The sequence below is a fragment of the Limanda limanda genome, chromosome 19 (genome assembly GCF_963576545.1).
Source record: "Limanda limanda chromosome 19, fLimLim1.1, whole genome shotgun sequence".
NCBI lineage: Eukaryota > Metazoa > Chordata > Actinopteri > Pleuronectiformes > Pleuronectidae > Limanda > Limanda limanda.
This window is the reverse complement of record NC_083654.1, coordinates 11,441,760-11,468,551: the sequence shown is the minus strand read 5'-3', so window position 1 is coordinate 11,468,551 and position 26,792 is coordinate 11,441,760. Positions and strand designations below refer to the sequence as shown.

The following is a 26,792-nucleotide window of genomic DNA, read 5'->3' as shown; positions in this document are numbered from 1 at the left end:
AGAGCTTTCTCTCTTTAACTAAAATATCACACATCCTAAATATCTTTATTACAACTGTTCACTTGTTGAAGTCATTACTTGTTTCATCAACTAGATCTTTTTCTTTAACATGGAGGTATTTAAATCGTTGTCCATGTTGGCGTTAAGAAATGTCACTCCTCTTGCCGATATTTGTCCAACGCGAACGCCATCAAACGACAGCACATCAAAAAACAACAATCCCCTCACACGAGACCCCCGCGCTTCATTTGGGTGATGTGATACTTTCCATACACAGCCCTGCCTGTGTTCCCTGACCTTTGCTTTGATCTGCGGTTCCAGACTGTCAAACGCTTTTATAAATACAGATCACAAACAGGTCACAGCTTTCATCCCTCTAAAGTTCATGGTACAAAAGAGGAGCTTCAGTGGTGGAGCGTTGGCTCTTGTTGGGTAGATCTTTTCCACATTCTCTGGCCTCAAGGTAGCAAATAGCTTGTTGGTGGCACAGTATTGACAGAACTCATTATCCTGGGACAATGCAAAAGAGTGTCAGTATTGAATCCTGAACCAGGTCTTGGACTCACAGTTTGGCTGGTTTCCTTTTCTAGTTGGTGGCTAATTGCAACTAAATCCATTGCAATTAGTCCCTGATTAGATGTTAGAATGGAGGCAGCAGGGGTCTTGGCACTGTGATGGGGACAAGAATCATTTGGTTCACGCGATAACAATGATCAAAGAGAAATGTTATTTGGAATGGCTCAACCAACACAAACACTGTTAGATACCATTAGCAAATGTTGGCAAACACAATACTTGTTTTTCCCCTCCAGATCATAAAGGACCAGAAGTTGTTGATTATCGTTGGCGGGATGTTGCTGATCGACCTATGCATCCTCATTTGCTGGCAGATTGTGGACCCGCTCAAGAGGACTGTGGAAGAATACAGCTTGGAGGTCAGTGTGCATTTTCAGCTTGATTATTTTTTTTATCTTGGTATATCATGATTTTTCGTCAGCTGGAAGAATCCCAGTGACACAGATTCTTGCAAAAAAACAACCAACGCCTGTATGTGGAGTTTAGGCAAACAAAATGTCCGCCTTGGGCTGTAGCTCGAGCATCTTTGTTGTGCTCATTATTTTTGGGTCAGGATGTGAGCCATTGCTGCCTCCTGTGCTCATCCCGTGTCCGGACATTTGCCAGCTTGGATGTGAGACTCTGGCAAGGGCTGTTGGAAGAGAGGCTCTTGGCACCACTTTCGCCTTGCTGGAGAGGCGGCGTGGTGTAGAGTAGAAATGAACTCTGCCTCGCTGCGATTGGATTGAGAAGATTCAGATCTTCGAAGATTGCTACAGGATTAACCTAACAGTAAGCCTAGTTGGCTAAAATTAACATACGGAGCTCTGGCTTCTGTGGCTGATGGAGTGTGACGAGTGTTCTCAGTAAGGCATGACATATTAGCAACTGTCGGTCGTATTAAGGGAATGCAGACTGCGAATCATTGAGGCACAACTGCAAGTTTTTCTCAAATAATTAATCATTTTTGCTAGAATGGCAAGTTGAGTTGTTTTTCCCCCATATTTCTGTAGTATAAAATATGTTTGCAGAAGTGCCTCACCGTTTGGTTCAGCTGTCTTTCTGTTCTTCTTGCCACTAGTGTGTTTAGCAGACCGCTTAAAGACGGTATGTTAAATGCTGGACTCAGGGGGATTTTGAGCTGCATTTATTTGAATAGCTTTGAGTCTAATCTTTTTTTTTTTGTTTTATTTTTTGAGAATATCAACTCATGCTGTTAAATAGATGGTTGAGTGTTCCACTGGTCAAAGATAAAAGGGCAGCAGAACTCATTCCTCCAGTTATTGAGTTGTTAAAAAAATATGGGCTTGCATTAATCCAAGGGTGACTCATGTGTTACGGAGCAGGTGCAGTGGATAGGGATACTGTACAAATGAGATGGGTACTATATTTTTGTGTGACACTGTATTGTTAGTTATGATGTCTCTGCAGCTGTGGTTTGTTAAATGTGAATGTATGACCATCATTTTATTCAAGACTTCCATCTGCTGTCACATTAAGGTCTTTGGCAGGTTTGTTGTCTTACCTGTTCACTGGGTATTTCCAATTCACTGGATTTGATGGACAAAACTACCAGACAATGCTTTTTACATTAAATGTACAGTCTTCCTCCCTTTATGTGCTCACAAAGAAGTCAATGGAACAGGAAAGACTATTTTTACTTTACTGTTGCTGCTAACAACTGACAAGCAGGAGCAATTATTCCACTGCAGCTGAGATCATCTGTCTTTGAAGATCAGAGACCATGGATACTGCTAAGTGGAGATTTCCCCTAATGAGTTCTTTCAAGTCCCCTAGACTTCTGTATGTAGGCCACGAGACTGTTAACTGCCTCCCAAGAGCCTGAAGTCCTTAGACATCGAGGGCATTGGTTGGATCCTCATTGACCCTTCCAATAAACGGAGGTTATCAGAAGGTCACTGCAGTGAAAGCTGGGTGTTATCGTGGGTATTTATGGAGACTTCCTTTGGTTGTACTGATGGATGTTGTTTGCTTGTTTGCTGCCAGGGTCCTGCGGGGGAGGGAACCCTGCCTTGCTCCCAGTTTTGACTTTTTCGTGTCTTCGATTAAATTAAAACTTGTGAGGACATAAAAAGGGCTTATCTAAGAGGAGGGGGTGCAGGTCAGCCTCTGTAAGTTTGTTTCTGTTGCAGTTCGTGATGAAAATATTGCTGTTTGAGATCTTTGAAGAAATCTCTGCGAGATACTTTGCTAGACCCATTTACATTCTTGTGCTCTTTGTGTCATATTCTGTAGGTATACTCACACATTTGTACAACTCTAGAACAAGCTGTATTTCCTTTATGATGATAGCCACTTACATATTTAAGTCTGCCTCAAGGGTGTAGCAAAGCCTTGCCTAACATATTCATTTGTGAATGTTGTCAGTGTGTGCAGTCGGGACCTCGTGGAGTATTCTCAGACTCTAAGCCCCTGGCCAGGGGGGTGTTTTGAATATATTAACTACTCAGTGTAGGAGTCTGCATCCCCCCTGGGGTTATGGATCTGCATGCCTGGGCTGAGGCCTCTCATGCCTGCCCAGTCTGCCAGATTTCCAGCAGCAGTGGACCCTTGGGGCTCAGCATGGGTAGAGGCAGCCTGGAGCTTCTCTGTGCCCGGGGCCTCCAGGTGGGACAGGTGGGACCAGAAACCAGAAGGTAACCCACATATCCAGACAGGGGTAAAAACATGAGAAAGGCTTGGGAAAGACAGAGTATAGGCTAACACTGTATTTAGTGTAATAAACATTATAAACATAACAATACATTTTAAAGAAAAACATAAACATTTTGTACTACCAGGGACAGAGGAAAGTTTTACTGTGTCCTTCACAAAAAATAACTCCTGCTCCTCAATGTTTCTAATGAGGCTGCAGCGCAGTAGTGGCCACGACGCATCCAAACATAAAGTACACATAGAGACATTCAACAAATATGTGGAACCTTTTGCTTCAAGGCAGTGCAATAGATCAGTGGAGCGGGGCTGGATGATATTTCATTTTCTCCCTGCTACCTGTCACAACATGCCCCGACTAACAGAGCCCCTTGTGTTTTAAACCCAGTGCTATTTCTGTCCAAACAACCACTTAGGTTAAAGATGGGGGGGCTGTGTGGGGAGGAATGGTGAATGGGAGCATGGTGGATGGCTGGTCATAGGGCGCAGGAGCCGTGAGACCTGCTCTGACTGACTAACAGTAATTGGCACAAGGAGAAGGACCATTAGGTGTTCAGTTTTCTGTGAGCCGTCACATCATGCTACACAAGCCCCTCCCCTCTGCTGCAACTTCCCTCTGTGCATTGTCTTTTCCATTCTCTCTCTCTCTCTCTCTCTCTCTCTCTCTCTCTCTCTCTCTCTCTCTCTCTCTCTCTCTTTCTCTCTCTCTCTCGCTCTCTCGCTTTCTTTTATCTAGGTTCTATTTGAAACTATATATAATTCTTGTTAAACTGATTTAAATTGATTTATTGGGTTAAATGTCAGATGAACAGTATTACAAAAGTGTCAAAGATAATACAATTCAATGATACAGACAGTTTGATGTAGTTGCCCAAGTTGGGGTGTAAAATTGAATGGAACTTTATAAATGTTGATAACCAATGATTAATGGCTTAATTCTGTCCTGCTGGCATCAGGGGTTGTTTCTCGCGGGACATTTATCATGCAGCTACAGAATTCTGCCTCCTCAAACCTTTACATTGTGGATGAGGTCCCAGGGGAAGTCAGTCTGTGGCAGCAGTGTGCAAATGGAGAAACGCTTAGGAAACTCAGTGTGCTGCCTGAGACACTTTTTACAGCAGCCTCTGATGGCCACTCCTCCTTGTGCTGCAGGACATTTGTTAGACTGCGGATGATTATGTTTGTTAGGAGTCACTCAGGTGGTCATGAAAGAGGAGATGGAGGAATTGGTCAGTATAAGAACACCAAGAATTCCCCAGTGGAGTCAGTGAGGATTGCAGTTCTAGGGTGCTAGTAATGGAGTGGTCCCTATACCTCTGTGATTGGTTCTATCTATGCTTTGTGCTAAGGCAGGAGGGCTGGAGGGGCGGTGTTTCCTGTTGATGGCTGAGGGGTCATCCAGTCAGTGGTGCTGCCTGGATTATGCGGAGAGCTGGGGAGGCTGACCTCTCTTTACCTCTCAGCTCTCTGTCTTTTCAAAATCCCCCCTCCTCCACCCCTTGCACTTTCCCTCACTGTGGAGGATTGGGAGTAACATTGACCTTGGGTTCACAGAGCTGTATCTACCTGCTGTACCCAAGGGTGTGCGCCATAACAACATGGTGTTATTGAACCGTCCCGGTGCTTGCTAGTCCACCACTTTTGTTGCTGGATTCATTACACAGGAAGGTGTCCTTCCGGACTTAGCCGGCGAAGAAGTGTAGATGCTGTTGACAGAAATGTTTGGGTTTTTGTGAAAATACAGTGTGGAGACATTCAGGTATGACCAAAAGTGCATATTTGGGAGAAAAACATTATTAAACTGCCTTCATCTACATCTCCATATTATAAGTGGATAACAGGCTGTCATTGAGACTGGATTAAATTATCTTGCCTTTGCTTTATAACTAAGATTTACCCAGCAGAAACATAGACAAAGTCAATCCCCTGCATCACCGGGGGTGAACCCTCTGCTCTGAATCTAGCAAGCTAAGCTTAATGAGCTACCATTAGCAAAACTAGGGCATTCCCCTTTGCATCCTTTATTAGCATTAGCAAGAAGATGAGACGGTGAAGACGCTGACAAGAGATCCTTCTGGACTGCTTCATAAAACTTGACTGATTTAATACCCTTCAAAATAAAAGTAAAGAAGGGCCAGGGATCATGTACAGAGTTAAGTCTCGAAAAGCGACTGACCCCTGGGTCTCATTTTATGGCTGCACCAACCCTGCAGTTTTAATTATATAATGCAGATGATGTGCCACCAGAAATTACTTGTGACCTTGACATTTTCCTCAACCTTTTTCAACCAAGGCTATGATCTCTGCTGGACATTAAACACAGCTGTCTTAGCGGAATTCAATAAAAATGTGAAGATTAAAAGCAACGTTGCCAAGGTGATAATTGCTGCACCCCCTCTACCCCAGTTCTTTAGAGTAGTCTGACCCCTGAGTCATATCAGCATGGGGGAATACTGTGCATATCAGTGTCTTTTTTCCCAGGGAGCACAGTGAGAGCAGGAATAACCGAGGCTGCTCCAGGAACATCCTAAGAATCCTGATAGAGACGTTGGGCTGCAGCGAGCAATTAGATCCATTTTGTGGCTCGTTAATAATTGAGCATTTGTTAATGGCGTAGATGTTTCACCAGAAGGGCAGACTGCCGCTTGCCTTCAGATCAAGCCATGCAGTACTGACACATGTTGCAGTGTCAATGCACACGCGTGTTGCAGCATGTGGTAGTAGATTGTTCATTTTTGTATTTACACCTTCGTGTCTGTGTGTGTGTTTGTATGTGTGTACGTGTGTGTTTATGCAGTGACCTTGTATGTATGAATATATGTATCAGCCTGTTTTAACTTCATGTGGAATCTATGTGCTCACTCATGCATAGATATGATTTTTTACTTATGCCTGAGTGTTTACGTTCACATTATCGTCCTCTCTTGTGGTCCTGGGCATTGTCTCCTGCATAATGAAGGACAAACTGTCGAGAGAGGATGATTAGCATTCTGGTGGATCCTCCTGCAGACCCCTCTACTTGTGTCTCTCCTCCTGTCTCCTTTTCCCTCCCCTCCCTCCCCTGTCAATTTTCCCAGCATGGAAGTGCTGCAAGAATCGGCAGGCGGGCGAGCTGCAAAAGAATATTGCAGTGTGGCATCACCATGGTAACAGCCATGGTTTCTGACATCCATAGCGCAGAGAGCGCCACCGTTGATCCATGAGACAAAAATAGCAATTTTAGGGCACCCACTTCAGTTTGGCATGCTGAGGAGATGTTAATGTCCATGTAGCACTGGGCTGTTGAACAGCCGTGACAGATTGGAGCAGAAAGGTGCACAGTCTATACACATGCACACTCATGCATGCATATTTCCAGGCAGAAGTTTAGGAATGCTCACAGAGGTTTTTCTCTGCTTCCCTGCCTCTGCTGCCCCCGTCTGTGTGCAGTAAGGCAAGGAGAGAAAGAGAATGGAAGGTGTTCTTATCTCTGTTCCCAGCGTCATGTCACTGCAGTAGCAAGTCAACATACAACGCTTATTAGGTGAAAATTAAGCTCAGTGTAAATTCAATCAGGAGACTTATTCATTCACAACTCTCTCTCTCTCTCTCTCCCTCTCTCTCCCTCTCTCTCCCTCTCTCTCTCTCTCTCTCTCTCTCTCACCCCTCTCTCTCTATCTCTCCTTCTTCTTCTAATCATTTGACTCTGTGTTTTCAGTAAATCAATTTGATTTTGCCATGATCTCAATCTGCTAATCATGTTGTTGCTGTCAACCTTTAGATGTGTTCGCCTCTCATCCGCTGCAAATGGCACATGTTCCACTCCCCCTTTTGTTGCATCATGTTGCTTTTGTTTAAAGCTGATGTTTTCCTCTGACAATGTTCCTCTCCCAGAGGTTTTGGATCCCCATATGCTGCTGGAGAACTATTCAATTCCTTTGATGGCCTGCAGGAGAACTCGCCTAGCTCTTTTCAGCAACTTTCCTTCAGAAGATCTAAATTTCTTCAAGGCAAACACAATAATTTAGTGAGCCTTGTCCTGCCATCGGCCAAGTGCAATAAACTTCTCACCACCTTCAATACTGCAGATCCCCAGTTAAACCGAGATTTATCTATAGGTCAGTTTCTCATCCTGTGTTGTCGACCATGGTGTAAGTTTCTCCGTCCACCCTGAAAGACAGCTGGACCTTGGCTCATATCCAAGCTTGATTAACCCTTAATCTAAAATTTGGAAAAAATATATTTCATCAGTATCATAAAGAATTCACCAGCAAAGTCACGCTTTACATTTCCCAGATTAACTGCTGTAACTACTGTTGCTGTACAGGTCACAAGGCCCCCCCCCCCCCCCCCGGTCCCACAGTGCCATCAAACACAACCTTCGAGGCCCCTCTCCCTCACAGTCCTTCACTGACAGAAAGGGCTGTCAGCAGTTGCAAAGATACACACCCTTGGTCAGTTTGTCTCGGTGCATCAATCCATCAAGGATCCCTCCATGGAAAGAGGCATGACATGGTTTATTGACATTCTCAACAAATATCCCTTCATACTATAATGTTTAGCAGAAAAATCGTCCCCTATAAGTATTTTTGTCGTGGTCTTAAAACAAAACCTTTCCTCAGGAAATTAAAGTCCGTGTCCTCACTTCCCTGACAGCTTCATATGTGGTAAAGAATCTTGAGCCTGCAGTTAAAGTACCAGAAACAGCTTCTCAGTTAAAGGATGTAAACAGTGGGCACATTATCAGTCCTCACAAGCCACATAGAAGTAGCAGCAAGTAAAGATTCAGGGAAGAGGAGACGAGTCTTTGATCCTGTCTGCACCAAGCTTCAGACCCTATTTCTAGAATGAATCCCCTACAGCCAATGTCAATAATGCTGCTACAGTATATTAATAAAAACCAGCAGGAGCATGGGGTTTCCAAACCATGCATTACCAATGATTTCAAAACTGTCCCCATGCACCTGTGCGAGTGGAAAAACATTTTCAACAGGTGGGTTTCAAATATTACTATTTGGTGTGCCTGAATGAAGCGCTTTGTTGGATCCAGCTTTAAAAAATCCGAACGCTCGTGTACTGGATGATTTCCTCCTGATAGTTCTCCCTCAGGACAACTCCGGCTCATCTCTGTCCAAACTGAAATATTGTTTTCGGGCTCTAGGCCTCCCCCTGTCAGATGAAAAAACAATAGGCCCAGACACATGTCTGGAGTTTCTTGGCAACGTATTGAACTGAAACATAATGAAATTGTCCCTTTTAGTTGAAAATATGCTGCGAGAAACATCCCTAAGCAACAGTTGCTCTTGATCCTTGGCCATTTTAACTTCATCATGCGCCTCATCCCCCAGGGGCATTCTGGGGGATTTGGCATGGTAACTCCTGTGCCATATCTGTCTCTTCTCTCTAGATGAAGGGTGTCACTCGTTTTATGATGGGTTGACACATTCTGAATCATGGCAACGTTTCACAGATTCCACCTCATCCACGGGTTATGAGGTTTCTTTTCAAGTGCAATGGTTTTCATGGCATTGTCTGCACTATATTAACTTCATCCTGTCAATGCAGCCATCTATGTCTGGGGGCCTGCATATGAACCTTAATGTATCTTATAAAATAAAGTTGGGTGCCATCGTCATACCTGTTTTGATAAAATCCAGTTTGTGATTTAATTTGAATATTTTAAACCTCAGTTCCTTCATGGATTGGATTGACCTCTCCTTCCCTGGTTAATTATCCAGTTTGGTGGTAAAATAACTCATAAAAAGCATCTCTAAAGCTTCTCCTGACTGAGCTACTCATCTTCATGGGTCAATGGTGAGATTATGTTGATTAGCTTGAAAGTGAACCTTTCATTATCCGCAGAAAAGAGATGCAGCACTGATCTGACCAGAGGCTAAAGTGCCCTGTTAAAGTCTCTATTACAGAAACTCAGATATTGGGTCTGCGTTTTTACTTTTGCCATTAAACGACATCTTAAGTGGCCTTGCTTACATTGCATTCCTATTTCTCTTGCTGAGAAGCTGTTAAATGACGTTTGTTGGAGTGCTGTGTTTAAAATGCTTTGTTATCAATACAATTTCTGAAAAGAAGGAAAAGTCAAATGAAAAGGCCTATTTTTGCATCTGTTTTAATTTCTACTAATAATGACACCAAGTTGACAGCAGGCACCTGCTATCAGTTCTTCCTTATATTTTTTCTCTGTTGGATCTATATATTCAATATTAGCAAATGTGACCAATGTAGGATTCTATGTGAGTTTTTTTGTATGAGGTATTATGTATGAGTACCATTCAGGTATTCTGAATGTTTTTGCAGTTTTACCACAACTTTTCTATAGCTTTCTTTATTGATAGCCATTTTGCTCTGCCTGTCGCAGTTTTTCGATTCGCCTTCTTATTCGGCCATTCAGAAAACTACTTAAAACTTTGCTCGGTTGGTATTTTAACGGGATATATTCCATCATAGTGAAAATGATTGCACCATTTCAGTCAAAATGATTGTTTATAAAAACTCCCCTTAGTGGCTGTGTTCATGTGCTACCAAGCAGTGACTAAATTCTCTGAACCAAGCAAGCTTCACATTTTGTAATCATTCGACGCAATAATAATACACAACAGCTCATGATTTAATTTCCAATTTTTTGATTTTGATTTACAAAAACGAAGATGATGCACTTATATATACAAGTTTAGATGCATACTCACTTTCACCCCCCCCCCCCTGCACTCAGGACGTCCGCTGCAGTTCCAGTCAACTGATGATTTGGTGAATGCCACCTGAAGGACACAGTGCTCTTGTTTCATTATCAGCCTGCTCTGTGGAAACAGGCAGAAATGATAGACCTATTTCCATTTCATTTAATCCTGTTGGCCCTTCATTTTCAAAATGGTATTCTTTTGAATATTAAACATACTGTGTGTGCTTTCCTTTGGGGAAAAACTACCCGGAAATCAAATGCGCCCCAGTCACTTACATTTTTATCTCAGATTCGGACAGTTTAAGTAAGGTCTGAATTGAATTACGCAGAGATTTATCCAGGAGTAATCACATTCCCAGTGACGGAGACAAAGATTGTGAACCATAAAGTATTTATTCTGTCGAATAAAGAACAATGTCATCGACAGCAGCATTATCTAAGATTGGCTTTGAGGCTCCTTTGTTAGCCTCGGGTAAAGCTCTCGCTGAGATCAATGTCTTTTCAAAGTAAACTGGGTCATTAAGGGATAACCACCAACCACCTAGGCCTTTTCTCATCGACCACCTCTGGAGGGGAAAAGGAAGGGAGGGAGGGAACAAAAGGGAAGGGTACACAGACCTCACACATTCATGATGATTTGTATGACTGCCGAGGCGTCTCAGAGAGAGCCTATCCCATAAGGATGGTTGTGCATTATTATGGTTAAAGTAACAGTCACTGCACGATTTGCACTATTAGATAGTATCGAGTTCTAGTATTGGGGTGAATGTACAACATGTGGCTCTGCTGTAGGTAGATGCATTCGTAACATAATAATATCCATACATATTACACTTCTTGGCTATCACATTTTCTATTCCTTATTTTTGCAGTTAGAGTGATGGGTTCAGAGGCTCAAACACCACTAGCATTGCCTCTGACATTGGCCTGTTATTTAAAGTCCTCCAAGGTATCCAAAGTAAGTGTGTCACCGGTTGTACCTTGGGGATACTTGCTTCTGTTTATAGTCCTGCACTGCCAGAGCCAGAGTCACGACATAACTCCACCTGGATAGGAAAAAAACTCACCTCAACCTACATACAGAGTGCTGAATTATGAACTGATGGAAACAGAAGTCAACTTCAGAGAAGAAAACGGAGAAAGAGCTTCCTGGTTCCAAAAACTGGCAAATGTTCCCATTTTATTTCAAAGAATGCTGGAGACCTTAAAAATGTGTTATTCACCTCTCATTAAATGCAACATGGGTCGTCTGAAATAAGTCCAAGAGAAAAAAGTGCATTTAATGTGCTGGTTTGGGAGAATTTACTGATACATTTTTTATGCTAGATCAAACAACTACACAAGCAAAGTCAGAACCATGACCAGCGTCAGTGTCAGTGATCAGTGTTTACTTGCACTTATTTTGCTGTGACTTTACAACTACAGTAATTCAACAGTTAAGCAACAAAGTTGTTGGAAGGTTTGAAATCATTCCTTTGTATTGATCACTGCCTCAGATCTGTTTTCTGAAGGAACCGTGAGAAGGACTTGGATATCTTGCCTAGTCAAACAGAGGTTTCAGTGTTCACAGAATTTCATTATTTTTTGGGGAGAATATTTACCCAGTATGTTTTGTAATTCTTTGGCAATGCGCTGGTATTTGTCTTTTTGGGACAACAGTGTACGGGACGTGTAAGCTGACAGCAATATCAGTGAATCATGCACGGGAGCCCTCTAAGGACTGCCTCAGAGCTCCCGTGTTTGTTGACACTCTAACTGGTAAATTGGACATGAGGTTGTGCATGGCTGAGTCTCTGCAAGTGAATCTGCCGAAAATGGAATTGGGTAGCAATACTTACCTCTTTTTTTAATTTCTCCCCATGTCTATGTGATTATGTGATTTCTCTCTGTTTCCCCCCTTCACCTCTCTCCTTCTCTCCTTCTGTTCAACAAAATAAACACAAACACACAAATTTAACCCCAACCTCCACAATCACCTGCACCTCTTTTGCTCTCCTGTCTTTTTTTGCCCGGCCCTTTTTTCCCTGCACCTTTCCTCCTGCTCCCCTGGACTGCAGTTGCTAGGCAACAGCTGATTGAGTATGAGGGGTATGCAATTGACCAATTAGAAATCTTACAGCTAATGCTTTATTCAGTGTGTAAGTGGGCACTGGATAATGTACTGTATGCATGTATTTGTATTTTATGGCGGGAGAGGGGTGTGCAGCTTTACAAAGATCCTATCATAGACTGTGTGTAAAGATGGACGACAGGACAGCTCCCCAAAAGTGAATTTTTCTTTTTTACCTTATGCCGAGTGAAAATGACAAATATTTTAGAAGCGGAACTTCGATTGAGATTAAACAAATTAACTTTATGGGAAGCTTTAAAAAAACTTGTTTGTGTGTTTTGTACACGTTCACCATCAGTACGTGTGAAAGATAATTAGTGTGTGTGTGCGTGATTTCTCTCACATACACTCAGCTGTGCTTTCCTTAATGTGCTGTCTATCTTTCCCACTGTCCCATCCCTTCTCACATTTATCTCTTCTTTATCTATCTCTCTTTCTCTCTCTCCCTCTCATATACACGAGACACCCTCTACCAGTCACACATCCATCAATGTTCCTCCTCCTCTGTTCATCTACAGCCCTGAGGATTCCATTATGGCTCAGCTGGTGACACACGCACACATACACACACACACACACACACACACACACGCACGCACGCACACGCACACACACACACACACACACACACACACACACACACACACACACACACACACACACACACACACACATACACACACACAGATTTTAGGGATAGGCAGCTCTATCTTGTCTTGCCACAGGCCGAGATATGATTAGTTAGATAGTGACGCAGCTCTTGATGACGGCGGTGACTCAGATCGTGATGATGATGATGATGGTGGTCCCAGAGGCAGTGAGGTGATGACGAGGTGCACTTTTGCACAAATGTTTCTTCACCGTTGCTCGGCCTCTCCATCATTCAGAAAGCTGCTTTTTGTGGATAAGACTTGAGTCTACATCCTGTGTCCTGCTCAACCAGCGACCCAGTCAGTTTATTCCCACCAGGAGATTTTCCCTGAGCAAACCTGTAGCTTGTTAGTGATTTGTTTATTTAGTTAGATACTGGCCAATTAGTGGTAGTGGTAGTAGTCTTCACAATAAAAGCGGGATAACACAAAGGTGCACTGGACTGCTCCCTTCTGAGTCAGAGTAGATGAGGAATGGGCTGTTATAGGGTCAAGTGTAATATCTGTTCAACACAATATGTGCTTGAGTTGGTGCTCTTTTACGAGAGATATTCTATAGTAATGACTCATATGAGGCAGCTTGAGTGGCACCTTTGTGGCTTCTCATTACTCCTCATAAACGATATATACTTTGTGCTTTAACAATCACTGGATTTTACTGTTACACATAATCCTGCATGCAACTGGAACACCAGGAGAATTCCTATAGCTATTACTTGACTAAAACTGCATATTTAATATAATGGGCTACCCATAAAAACATTATTTTAAGTGTGTTTAACTGTGTTTGAATTTTTGCTGGCTATTCCCGCACTAGGCCAAAGTAAGAAATACTGCTGCCGGAGACTGACCCAGGGTGGAATTTCTTTTTTTTTCTATTGCACCATCCTGGAACCTTAGTCATTGTGATGTCTTGACTTACTGGAGTTGACTGAGTTTGGCCTCAGTTTGTGCCTGAATGTACAATAGGTAAAAGTCAAGCATCTGATGTCCATTGTGTGTTGTAGTATTTTTTTTAAAACAATGTCCTTGTCCAAAGTATATTTTGAGAATATTCTTGCGGCCCCCCTATTAGAACATTGTACCCAAAGCAGCATAAGTGGCACAGGGATATCACCCCTACAGTAACTGGTGTCCCTTCATGTAGATTATCATTATTTTCGAAAGTAATTTCTGACACCGTAAACTGCTCACTAGTGATGGAACCATAAATAAATTAGCAGCTGTGTGAGATGAAAACTATTATTACAAGAACTGCCGGCAATTATTTTCCCACTCACATTCCTAATGACTTTTTATGTGAAACCACAAGCTGTTGCACGCACCCACTCTGCACTGACACTGCAGACAGGGGAGGCGTCAGTGTGTCAGCTGCACTGCGTCTGGGGAGAGGGGTCGCTCAGAGAGGGGTTAATTGTCGATACCACCCAGTTTCACACATTCACGCCAGCAGATATAACGACATCAACCGCATGTACACGAGCGCTCCTAGGAGTCAGGTATAGGAGACCACCAAGGTCAGCCAGTGATGGGGAGATGAGAGCACTTTGCCAAAGCTTGAACAAAGTACAAGTGCTGCCTCAGCACTCCGAGCCCAGGAATACAAATACATTGAGCTAAGTGAAAGAGTTATTTTACACAAGACCTTGAGCCTTCTTCAAACTGCCGACTTCACACTAACAGTGTGGAGCACTGATGATAGAAGGACAGGGACAGAGGGATAGCAGACTCAGGGTAACTCAAGGCGATCCGAGATCGGAGGAAATGAAAGACGAAAACGCAGGGGGAAAGAAGCATGTGAGGGTGAAGAAGAGCCTGGAATGATTAATAGAGAGAAGGGTGGCAAAGACGCTATAGGGCGCCAGCATCGGAGGAAGGAGCTGAAGTAGTGTGCCATCTATAACTTCGAGCTGCAGACATTAGAGGAGATTAAGTTGAAGAGAAGTGATGAGAGGCAGAGTGAAAAGAGAGAAGGGGAGAATAAGGCAAGTCGCAGCTTCTTATCGTCACACTGCCGAGAGTGACATTGATTAGCACTTGCCATCGGCAGGGAGGCCGTGAACCAGTCGCAAGGAAGGTCAGATAATTAAACCCAATGCCACTGCAACAAGCTGGCTCTGTGCCCGCCCCGATCCCGCCCCTCACTCACTGGAGCCTGATGAGAAAAACTGTTGTTGTGTGTTTGTGGTATTGTGGTGTACTGTATGCAGTGTGTGTGTGCATGAAAATCATACAGAAATAGTTACAAAGAGGACAGTCACTGCAGAGTAATGAAAACTTTTATCTTGCTGATGTTGCAGGCATTGCTAATATTAAATAGCATGATTGATGGCAACACAAGCAGCATGCTGTGTGAAGCTGTTCGTTTTAATTTGAGCCGTCACTGGCGGTGACGATGCTCTCACATTTCGGTTCAGTCTGACCACTGGGAAATGTCTGGCTAATGTAACTTTGTCCTCCAAAGAGATACCCTTCCTTTGCACGTTTACAGTTTCCCCCACTTAGATGTCACAAGATATTTGTAATAAATAATCTGCCGCTCTCTGCTCTCCGTCTGGGATGTGATGTTGTGACTGATGTGTTCCGGCCCATCTAACTGATGTTTTGGTTGTTTGTGTGTGCATCCGAATTTCACCTCTGTCTTAAACGCTGCAGGTTCCTCTTCCAACCTGTGATCTTTGCTCCTGTCATCAGCAAAGTCGACTCTTCAAAGAGCTCACGGGGGGGCTTTTGGGGCATTGTGAGGGGAGCATGGTGAGATGGGATTTGACCCCAGTGAATTCTCTGCTTACTTTGATGTGAGCATGCATCCTTTTAATAGACCCAAGCCTGCTGTCAGCTTGGCAGTTAAAGCATTACATTTTGCTTCAGGCATTATTAATAATGCTCTTTAGATAAAAAGGAAGGGATGGTGTAGGTGATGGGAACAAAACATTCAAGGGGGGAAATGGTTCCAATTAAGTGCTTATCTGATGTGAAGTATTCTATGTGGATAACAGCCACACAGGTTACTGTGTTGAGCCGTCAGTATCCTCATTCTAAGGGAATTAAGTCAAATTTATAGTATTAAGCTTGAGGGATGTTTCATGGCTGTTAATTGCCTTTCGCCTTCTTTAATATGTCATTGCCGCCAAGAACTCTGCACATACACAGTGTCGTGCATTGAAATTGATAGTCATCATTTTCTGACGTATTAATAAAAAGCTGTCCTTGGGCCTGGTTTCAGTTCTCTCATTTCCCCCCCGTCCCCCGTGCCATCCACACACCTCCAGAAACACAAAGAGCAGGGTGAGGTTATGAATTTCCTGGATCAATATGCTCAAAATTGCATCAAAGGAGGGGGGAAATGTAAAGCTATACCCCATCCACTAAGATTGACTATAACCCCAGGCATCCCATTTTGTCCCTTCTTTTTAAAGTAAATCTTACACCTCTCAAATGTAACTCATATAAATTGCAGAATAAAAAAATACTCTTTAAAACCTAAGCATTGATTTTAATAAATGACCCCCTAAAACCTGAGGGTTTTCTGAGCAGCTGACAGAATTGCCAATGTTTGCAAAAAAAAAAAAGCCTCTGAAGCAGATAGAGGCATGAAATAAAAAATGAAAACTTTTGATAGCTTTAACATTTGGCTTTCATTGTCGATCATTGCATTTTCCCTTAGCTTCGTGAAAATCTTTAGAAAAACCAACAGAGCTGGCCAACTCCCTGCGGCCCACCCTGCTCCTCCTCAAACATATCTCTTATCGACTGAGCCTTGGTCAGCAGGTCAACAGGCACATCGCCTGAGTCACAATCTTTTTCAGTGTTATTTCATCATTGTTTTATCTACTCAAACACTGCTGTGATCTATTTCAATATCAGTCCCATCTCACAGGTCATCAGCCATTGTCTGAAACGCTACTTCAAATTATGACAAATTACATTTTGCATTAATCATGCGAGTATTTCGGCCAATCATAATGTTTTTCATCCGTCACATGTCTTAAAAACGATAATATTCTGGATGAGACACATTTGTTTAATCTGGCTCTAAAGGGAGACGCACAGAAACTATGGACCCGTCTTATTGGATTAATTTAGCAGTGGCATCAAAGAGTTGGTGTCTTGACTGCAAGCATGTAACGTTTGACATTCGCATGAAAGCAGTGTTACTTCACAGGAAGCGATCTCTTTTAGCATATTAAGAAAAGAATTCCACTGTTCCCTCATATGAAAGTGAATGACGCTTTAATTTGAGCACGAAGGATTTGGGCTTTTGTTTTACCAGATGATCGTCACTGTGGAAAAGAGGAGCAGTAACATATTGACACGCAAACTACCAAGAGCCCCAGAACTAGTAATGGCTGCTGAAAATTACAGTCATTAATGATGAATTACCTGTCAAGTGCGAACGGCTTGTTTATTTCTGTGTTAAATCGTCTGATTGCTTCTCTGTGGCGCATTGCACATTATCAGCTGCAGCGAGGCAGGCGCTCTCTGCGTGAGATCTGAATGGTGAGATGTGTCACCGAGGATTAGTGAGAGGGTGGCGACGCAGAGGAGGTGTTGAGGGCGCCGTAGAAAAGGGAGAGAGAGCAGGAAGAGGTAATGAGAAGAGGTGACGGTGGCGAGAGAGAGAGGGACAGAAAGAGAGAGAGAAAAATAGCTGGGAGATGATTGGATGGCAGCAAGGAGGTGCTTGGTTGCTGTAAGGGGAATCGGCTGATTCTCTATGACGTGTATGTCAACGCGTTACTTGTGTATGTTCACAGAAGCGATGTCATTATCTTTCAGGCATGAAACCCCTCCCCCCTACATCCACTCCCACCCAAGCTCCCTGATAGCCATCTGTCCGGTAATTAACCTGACTGACTCACTGTGCAGCATCAGCTGCCTGACTGCCCTTGACCGAATCCCTGCATGTGTTAGCCTGTGTGTGTGTGTGTGTGTGTGTGTGTGTGTGTGTGTTTGTGTCTTTGTCCACCTGTCTTTCGTTTCCCTCACCTGTGTCTTAGGCTCAGATCATTATGAATGGGTCTGTTCTCCATGCAGGGCTCTGTGTTCAGGTTCATTACCTTAGACTGTAATGGAGTGATGAAAATGAATTTGCAGTTTGGTGTTAGCCAGCCCTGCAACTGGGGAGAGAGGAGGGAGGTGGAGAGAGGAGGGAGGGTCAGATCCAGGATAGTTACAGGAAGGAAGATTGTGACGTTTGATCAAGAGCAAAGAAGGTGTGAAACAAGAATGCTGAATTCTACCTGACAGCACCACTTTGATATTCCATATTGAATGTAGGTGAAAATGCAGACGTATCCTGCCTCCCACATGTGTGTGTGTGTGGTTACATCTAACTTGAGAGCAAAACATTTTTTATCTTTTATTTAAGTGAAAATGATTATTGTTGAAGTAATATATATGTACAAAACTAATTCTAAGTTAATCTATTTTAGAATGTCTTGGCAGTAAACAGATGAACGGGTTAAGACAGTGTGTACGTGCGTGCATACATGAACCTGATGTTAGACTTGCCCTGCAGTTCCACAAAAGTCATAAGAGCATTGCCCCATTCCTCATATAGAGTATTGTGTCTGCAGTAAGGTGTCATGGAAAAGCTACATTAACTCTGTCACTGTATCTTTCTGTATCATTCAATCTAGTATGTGTCTTCTTTTTATACAGCAGTCTCTAATGACTTAATAGCCCATGACAGTTCTACATAAACTTGCAGGTATGTTTTTAGCTGTTTTTATAGCTGATGGTTCCTAGGGCAGTGTTTGTGGTTAGCTACGCACACACAGTCTCTGTTTTTACTCTCTCCGAATTTATGACATTTTTGTTCAAACGCATGCCCCAAAAACACACACAATTTGAATTCCTTCGAAAGACATACTGCTATTGATTTGTGCTCAGATTAAATGTGCTGCCATGTCCTCAGAATGAGATTCACGTAGCCGCAAGAGCCTGATTGGACCGGGGGATCGATACGGTGGCAGAGAGATGGAGAGACGAGAGATGAGAGGGAGCAAGAAGGAGAGAGAGAGAGATGTGTTTGCGGTTCTTCATTACACCTATAAAAGGGACAAAATGAGAAGTGGCAGCCACGGAGTAGTAGCATTAAACCCTGAAGTACTGTGCATTATTTTCTCCCCAACTTGTGTAATACTGTAAAACACTGACAGATGTGTTGAACCTCATTCCTGACATAAGGTACAAATAAGCAATGAGAAGGACGGGAGGACAGAAAGCAAAGAAGGGCGAGTGATTTGATCTGCAATGTGAACTTATATCCTGGCTCCTGTATAAATGTACCTGATACAGAGGAGCAGGACTGAAAGTGGGACGATGCCGGAGACGCGTCCCAGTGAGGGACAGAATGCATCAGAGGGCTCATCTGTCTGAGATAGCTGAGTATAATTAACAAGGCCTTAGTTTTTAATTAATTTGCCTCAATCACCGTTGAATTTCTATTCTTGCATTTTGGACTCAATTAATTCAAGGACATGCGCTCAAACAATCCATGCTGTGTGCTTTCTCTTCTTTCTCTCATTTCTTGGTTTGCTTGCCCAAGTGTTGTTTGTTCTTAATTCCTTTTTCCTTCTTTATTTACTTCCTTTTTTTCATTCGGATAAATTCGGATGATCTAAATCCGGCATGTCCAATAAATGGTGTCCCGTGTTCCTAACATTATTGTGGGATGTGAATGTGGCAACTCTGCAGTGCCCTCCAATGGTGGGTCTGTGCCCAGGGAGGACAGGGGGAGCACCTGGTGATGATGCAATGGCCAAACTCAACCAGCTGAGCCCCGAAAACAACAACCACCATCTGAAAATAATAGTAATCCCTCTGTCACACTTCCAGCTCCATGTGGCCGGGACATCGGAGAGAAGATATTACTCTGCTTTGTTGGGGTTTACGCGCCGTATAACCATCTATCCCCCCTTTATTGGTTGATGCGATATACTGTGGATAGAGAACACTCTGTCTCTGAATACATGGAGTCCACTCCGCCTGTGTTTGTCTCTCTCGCTCTTTTTATTTCTTGATGGGAAATACAGAATGGACATAAGACGAAGCAAGATCCCAGCAATTGGTTTTTAAAAGACTCCATCGATTTTACACTTGAAATTCAGTTAAATTGTCATGAGCAGAGAAGTTTGAATATCTCATCCTCCCTTGCCTCAGATTAAATAATTCTTTAAGAAATATGTTTCTTGTGAGTGCCTCATCTTCAAGGATTGTAGTACCAGCTTTCTGCAATGCCACTTCAATCACCATCAAGCTGAGAGTCCTATTGTTGTTTTAAAGTGGTTTATTCGTCTGCCCCTCCTGTTACTTCCTTTCTTATTGTTCTTGTGTAGCCGTGGCTCCCACATTTCAGTCCATCTCAAATCACTCCTACTAAAATTGGGGAGTAAAATGCTAGAATAACTGATTTATGCAGGAAAAAACAACAAGATACAAAGATGAAGCTTCTTATAAACAAGAGTTGGCGATGTCACTCGGCTGTCCTCACCGCCACCTCTATTTATCATGCATGAATACCTGAATCCCTGAATTTTGCATGAAGCTCCCACTGTGATTTATCTAGATGGCACAAACTAGAAAGATAATGGAATGTAAGCACTGGTAAACGTTCCCTTCAAAACAGGCCTGAGAAAATTGACTCTAGAAGATGCGATGCACAGTTATTTTTTTGTGCATCAGATAAAAGTGATATCTTGATGGAGAGCATTGAAAACATCTTTGATAGTAACTGATGCATCCACAGTTTTTGTCTGTTACTCGTCACCTTATCCGGCCCATCTGTGTGAAAAGCATGTCTTCCTGTTAAAGTGGGAACACAATGAGCCACTGTTTAGCCATGCTTTGCGCTTTGAGCTCCTTTCTTAATAGTCACTTTCCTGGCATCCTTCTTTCCTTTTAACTGGACCTGAGGGAATGTGGCCATCAGCGGCAAAAGAGCCAATGGGCTTGTTTTCTGAGCTGTAGAACAGTTCTATTGGATTGGGGAAGGAATGTGTGAATCCATACTTCAGAGGCCACCACTGAGGTGTGTGTGAGTGCGTGCGTGTGTGAGTGCGTGCATGATGTATCCTCCTTGACAAAGGGAAGAGGGAGCTCCCATCGCTGCTGACTTCACCAATCTCTATCTCGAGGACGGCCTATTTGAAAATGAAACGCTGGAAGTTTTTCTAACAGTTTCATTTTCAGGTGCACTTCAGCAGGATATATGTATGTGACCTTCGATGTTTTTATGCAATCTATCAGCATTTTTCCTCCCAAGTGTGTGTCCTCAGACTGCTCCGGCTCTGGTAAGCCGGGTTAGGGTTTGTTATTGATATTTTTAGATCTTGTAGTCAGGTTGTCTGTGTTAATTGACCGTTTCCATGCAGGTGGGATCCTCCTCCACAATGAATGGAGGCGCTGCATCAGCCCTGGTTGCAGCTGGTTGCCGTCCTTGGGGAGGCGGGCAATGACAGTTGAAGTAATTGACTGTTAAGCTCTTATGGATTTACTGCCTGCTGGTGGTGTAGCAGAGGGCTGATCACCCTGTACCACACACAAACTGCTTTTTATATGCATTATTCTCTCACACATATTGAGCACACACACACACACACACACACATGCTGCTTTTTGAGCATTTGCGTTAGTTCAGGACACAAAGTCAAGCTCAGCTCACCTGGCAGCTACAGCATCTGATCTCAAAGCCAGCCCACAAATTAGCTGATGTTTCAGCTGACTCTATTCCACACATTCATTGGCAAAGCTCAGACAAGGCGCATTATTTAAGCCGCTTCAGCCTGCAACCGGGCTCCACCCCTTTTCATGCTGTGTTTGATTTAGTGTCATTTCTGTTGTCATCGACGCCCGCTCTGTTCTGTTCCCTTTGGGGGTCTTGCTGACGCTCTACCTGTCTTCATTTTTCCATGAAGGCAAATGGAAGAACTGAAAGGTGTATTCTTTCTGTCTTGTATAGCCATATCCAGCCAAACGTAACTTATGCAGATGCAGTTTTCTTTGAGTAAAGTGGTCCCAACTGAATTAATCAAGTGATCAACACAAGCATTGGAAGGTGCAAATCTGTCTGGCTTACGGTAAAGCCCGCCCAACTGTGGTTATATTGTACTGTATATAAAGTACCTTAAGATACTGTGGAGCTGTGTTTACTGTCACAGGGATGGAACTAGGATGGTGTCTGTGTTGCCGTTTCTCCTCGGGTACCAGTGGCCAACCATAAGGTGTTGTGTTTGTCAGAGCCAAGCTTTAGCTAGGTGGAGAGATGCCCCTGGGAGTGTCTGACTCACCCATGCTTCTGTGGGTATGTGCATGTGTGCGTGTATTTTCCATGCAGAGGGTGTGAGGTGTTGGCAGGGCTGTCATATTAAGCCAATGGCGTTGAACTCATTGTGTCAGCTCCTGCAGGCTGCTATTGATGCTCCTATCATATAACTCTCTCCTCCTTGCCCTCAGTGTGGCACACTGGCCACATTCTTGTCACTACTTGCCCCCGACACACGCGTGTGGGCTTGTGGGAGCACTTTTGCAATTGTACCTTTGCAGCTGTGTGCCTGAGTGCATGTTTGTTTGCCTGCCTCCGTTTGTGTTTTACCACAAGTGTGTGTGTGTGTGTGTGCTTCATGTCTGCTCTCACAGTGCATCATGGAGCTCTTAGAGAGCACTGCTGCATTTCTGCATCATTACGTGTCTCCCGAAGGTTGAGCAAGAGGCCCAGGGCTGCAGGCGATGGATTTGGACCAGAGAATAGGAACAACAGAGAGAAGATAGGAATGGACTAGGCAACAAAACAGTGGATTAAGGAGCAAGAGCTGTGAAGCAAAGGGACCGAGTGAAATGTGGGGCTAACTGAGAGGAAAACCAGTAGAACAAATATATAGGGTACAGGAAATGAATATGAGTAACATGGAGGAACTGTTCATTTGCAGATAGACAGAGAAAAAGATGGAAAGTGTGAGAAAGATAAATGTAAGCTCTGTGCACTTTAATGTTATAATATAGTTTACCTAAATTTTGCTCCTTATCTTAAAACAACTCCCGGTGAGGTGGAACATTTTTATTAGTTTTAATGTCTGTCCACCGTTATCAAAACAAGTGAGCGGTTAAGGTTGACGAAAGGTTTTCCCACTTAACTTGTATCAAGATAATATAACTTAATTACAGAAAAAATATGTGCAGCAATTTGACTTTTCAGTATATATCTTTACCAACACTTTGGCCCTGTAGCAGAGTTCAGCTAATGGGGGGGCTGCAGAGGAGAAAGTAGAAGTATGCTTTCTGCCCCTATTCCCTTACACTATTAAAGCTTGGGAAGCACTGCAGAAAATATTCGTTTTAACAAGAGGGGTCGTGACATAACTTAGCTGGAAGATGACAAGGATCACACGTGCGTCATAGTTAAGATTTATTTCAACACAATTTAAATGACTGCTTCCTTTTAACATCTCGTTTAATGTGAAGTACTCACAAGATATCATGAAAAAAAGAAATCTATTAGACATACGTAGATAAAACACTGTTGATACAAAAGCCTTTCATCTACTTCATGTCACAGTCGTGTCAACATCCTGAAAGTGGGTGAAGGTGCATTAGAATCAAGACTATGCTATCTGGCAGATTTTCAAAGTAGTGTTTGAGTGTGTATGATGTAAAAAGGAAATTACTGGTTTAGATTGACAATTTTGCAGGACGGGCTAAAGAAATGGATGGAGCTGAAATGATTTTTGAAACACTGGAAGACTGGAGACTGAGGGAGATATGCAATAACACAAAAGAGATGTTCGGGCTGTAGAAGGCACCGCTTCCATTAAAGAAAGAACTTCATCTGCTTGGAGTAGGATGCGAAATTGCGGCCAAGATAAATATTGCCGTCTAGTCCCCTTGGAAAAATAGACGAACAGCACTCAGAGGTCTGTCGCACTAACACAGAACAGTACACAGTGGTCGCTTGTGAATAACACAGCCAATTAAGCAGCCACAACACAGGGCTCATGGCAACTCGGGGGCCTCAAAGGACTTAATTACTGATCCCGGTTTGCAGGGACAGACGGAAAGGTAGAGCGAAAAAAGACACAGAGAGACGTATTCCTCAAAAGAGGATAGTGTGGTTTCCCTCTTCTGGAAGTACAAGGATTCCAATTACTGTCCATATGCAAATGGATAATCAAATATCATGATGACAGTGGGTCGCCGGAGCATAATGGTGTTAGGTTGTTTGCTTTTTCTAACTGGGAAATGCCTGTTGGGGATTCCCCCCTGACCAATTGTCTCCTTCCAAATATAGAATAAGATAAAGGAGCGTTGGCGAAGGTTGGAATAGGTAATTTATAGTCTTCCCCCTTATTGTGTTAAATCACTCTTGCATTTGATGTTAGGAGGTACTGGAGCGGGAAGTATCTGCAAGCAAATTAATTCATTCTGCCAACATATTACACTCACTCATGGCAGCTTGGAGTACAGTAGGTCCCCTTGTTCAATCAATGTTTAACACGGCAGATCATTTCCGGTAATTTCCTGAGGAAGATATTATATGATATTATAGGATGGTCTTGTATCACACTGTGTAAACAGGCAGGGGGGGGGGGGGGGGATCAACGCAGAACAATGGCAATTATTTCCTGGCCACTCTCTGGCACACGTTTGTTTGACAAAGGATGATGGGAAATGTAGTGAAGCAGGAAAAAATGAGAAATGGTCATTGCTGACATAATGAGCCTGGGCTTTTATCTCTGTGTATTGTGGCTCATAATTGCGGCCGCCCGGTTCACATAAAGGGCAGTGATACCGAAAAGCTGTTCTGGTATTGAACCGAATCAAAAATAATCACCTGGATGAGAAAAGAGGGGGGATGAAATAAGAATGGGTTGAAGAGGACTGTAGCAAGAGGAGCCGTTAAACGAGAGGAGGGAAAAGGTCATCAATGAATGTCATCCGCAGCCCTTCAATCGGGAGCTGGAGCAGAAAGTTTGTGATTAAAATGAGGTATATGCTGTTTATCAGCTCTATTGGCAGAGGGCACAGAGAGGTGTGAGTTTTAGAATAAAATAAGAGCTGCTTGTGTGTTACACCTTGCTACACTACACGTCCAATTGGACTGTTTCCCCCGCTGCAGATGTGGTTGTGAACAACGGGCCTGTCTGACCAGAATGAGGCCAGATTTAAGCACCAGAAGCCGCTGAAAGAGAGATAGCTAGAAGGGAAATGAGAGTCAGAGAGATAGAGAAAGAAGAGCTGCGATACCTGAGGGTGAGGTGACATGTGAGAGTAACTTGTCATATCTGATGGCTTATCCTCAGTTCTCGGTGCTTTCCATTTGTCACCGAATCATCCAGGATTTATGAGCTTCTTCAGAGCTACAAATCCTTATTATGGCCCTTCAGATAAAGAATGACACTCGGGTGTTAAAGTCTGCATTGAGAGATGGTCTGAATATCTCTGTTTAGTGGGGATGGGTATGTGTGTGGAAAATGTAGACTGACTTTGAACCGATTGAATTTTTGACATGGAGCCAGGATTTATTTTTGCTCTTCTGCCTTTTTTGATATTCTCACTTATTTCATATAAAATATGGATCTGGATGAAAGAAATATACATATTCAGGAGACTGATATCCATGACTGTGTTGTTTTTGGGGGGGGGGGGGTTAAGTGGACTTCGGCGGACTTTGACCTTGGCGGTGGTATGAATAGTTTTGAATAAATCAAGACTGAAGTGATTCTTAAACTATTTACCACAGAAATGTTTATCTTCATGGATATGCATAGAATACATACACTGCAATACACAGCTGTACAAGTGTAGTGCTAGTAAAATAAATAAAGCATCACTAGCAGTCAAATCATTGAAGAGGAGTTTGGTCATTATGATTCCAGCGGCCTGATAAAAACCTGAGCTCTGCTGTATTTCTTCAGTCAGATAAAACCCTAGTTGGGCCAAAGAAAGTATCTTAACTGAGAGTGTGACAACTGAGCAAAAACCAATTTAGTGAAGTCTGCATGTTAGGAGTTTCCAACAGATGGTGGCTGACACAAGTATGGTCTTGTTCCATTACAAAGCTCTAATGGAGCGTTTCCAACAGAGGGAGAGGATCTGCAGGATTGTACAGTAAGAGACAAACCATCACAGTATGAAACCTATTCTACCCAAAATTAAAAGGAGGAAACATGGGCACATTTGGACTAATTGACAGTCTGTCACTTTCATATTTAAAATCATAAGAAAAAAGTTGCTCTCCACTTCTACTGCAATGTGCCACCCTCCCCTCCAAAGAACAGTCCTCCCTGCAGTGTGCATGCTGTATCTCTGTGCCGTCATTCCTCCTCCTTACAAACAAACCTCTTCCCCTGCTTCTGTAGCAGTCACATGAGGCTGTTACAGTTACACCTAACATACGGCCCTAAGCCATAGGCAGTGTGCAGATGGGTACTGTGATGATAAAGCGAGTCTTATAACAGGGAGTTATGTTAAAGAATAGGAGCCACGGAAGCAGTTGCCGGGCTTTACCACAGTATTTGCATATTCTAATGAGCCCAGTGTTCAGGGTTAGCTGCTTACACTAATGACGCGTTTAGTTCTTAATAAATCAGTTAAGGCAGCTCCCTGCTGGAGCCGGGGAAGCGTGTGTGTGTCAGTGTGTGTGTGTGTGTGTGTGTATCACTAACTTCATATCACATTAGAATGCAGCTTTGTGTAGTTGTGTGTGTGTGCAGTTTAGCTGTAATTTTGTGAGAATGTGTAAATGAGTGAATAAGTCTGTTTGTGAGCAATTGTCTGTTTCTTAATGCTTGCTCAAACGTGTGTGTGCGTGTGTGTGTGTGTCCACTACTTTGAAGTTTCTTTTGAAGGCAACATTTCCTGTGTTTTGTACAGTTTTTTCACATTTATTCATATTTTTACTGATTGCACTTGTATTCCATCTATTACTAAATCTACATGTAACAGCACTGGAAATTACGACGAAGGTGATCAAAAACACACACAAACTACTCGTGATTTGTCTTCTCATCCTTATGCCAAACATGCTCAGTTTGTTTCCAGTCCTTGTGTACTGGTAGTTCTCCCAGACATGTGAACAACATGGAATCTGTCCTTTGTAGAAACATTAATGTTTCCGTTTCTTCTTGCA

At 43.1% G+C, this 26,792-nt stretch overlaps 1 protein-coding gene across 1 annotated transcript in view; it reads left to right on the top strand.

Annotated features, from left to right (window-relative positions):
* The window catches only part of gabbr2 (gamma-aminobutyric acid (GABA) B receptor, 2), a 158,384-nt gene that overhangs the window by 113,145 nt on the left and 18,447 nt on the right, over nucleotides 1-26,792 (top strand). The window contains exon 13 of the mRNA XM_061093267.1: nucleotides 813-935. Coding sequence (XP_060949250.1) covers nucleotides 813-935 — 123 coding nt within the window. The remainder of the gene's footprint in view (nucleotides 1-812; nucleotides 936-26,792) is intronic.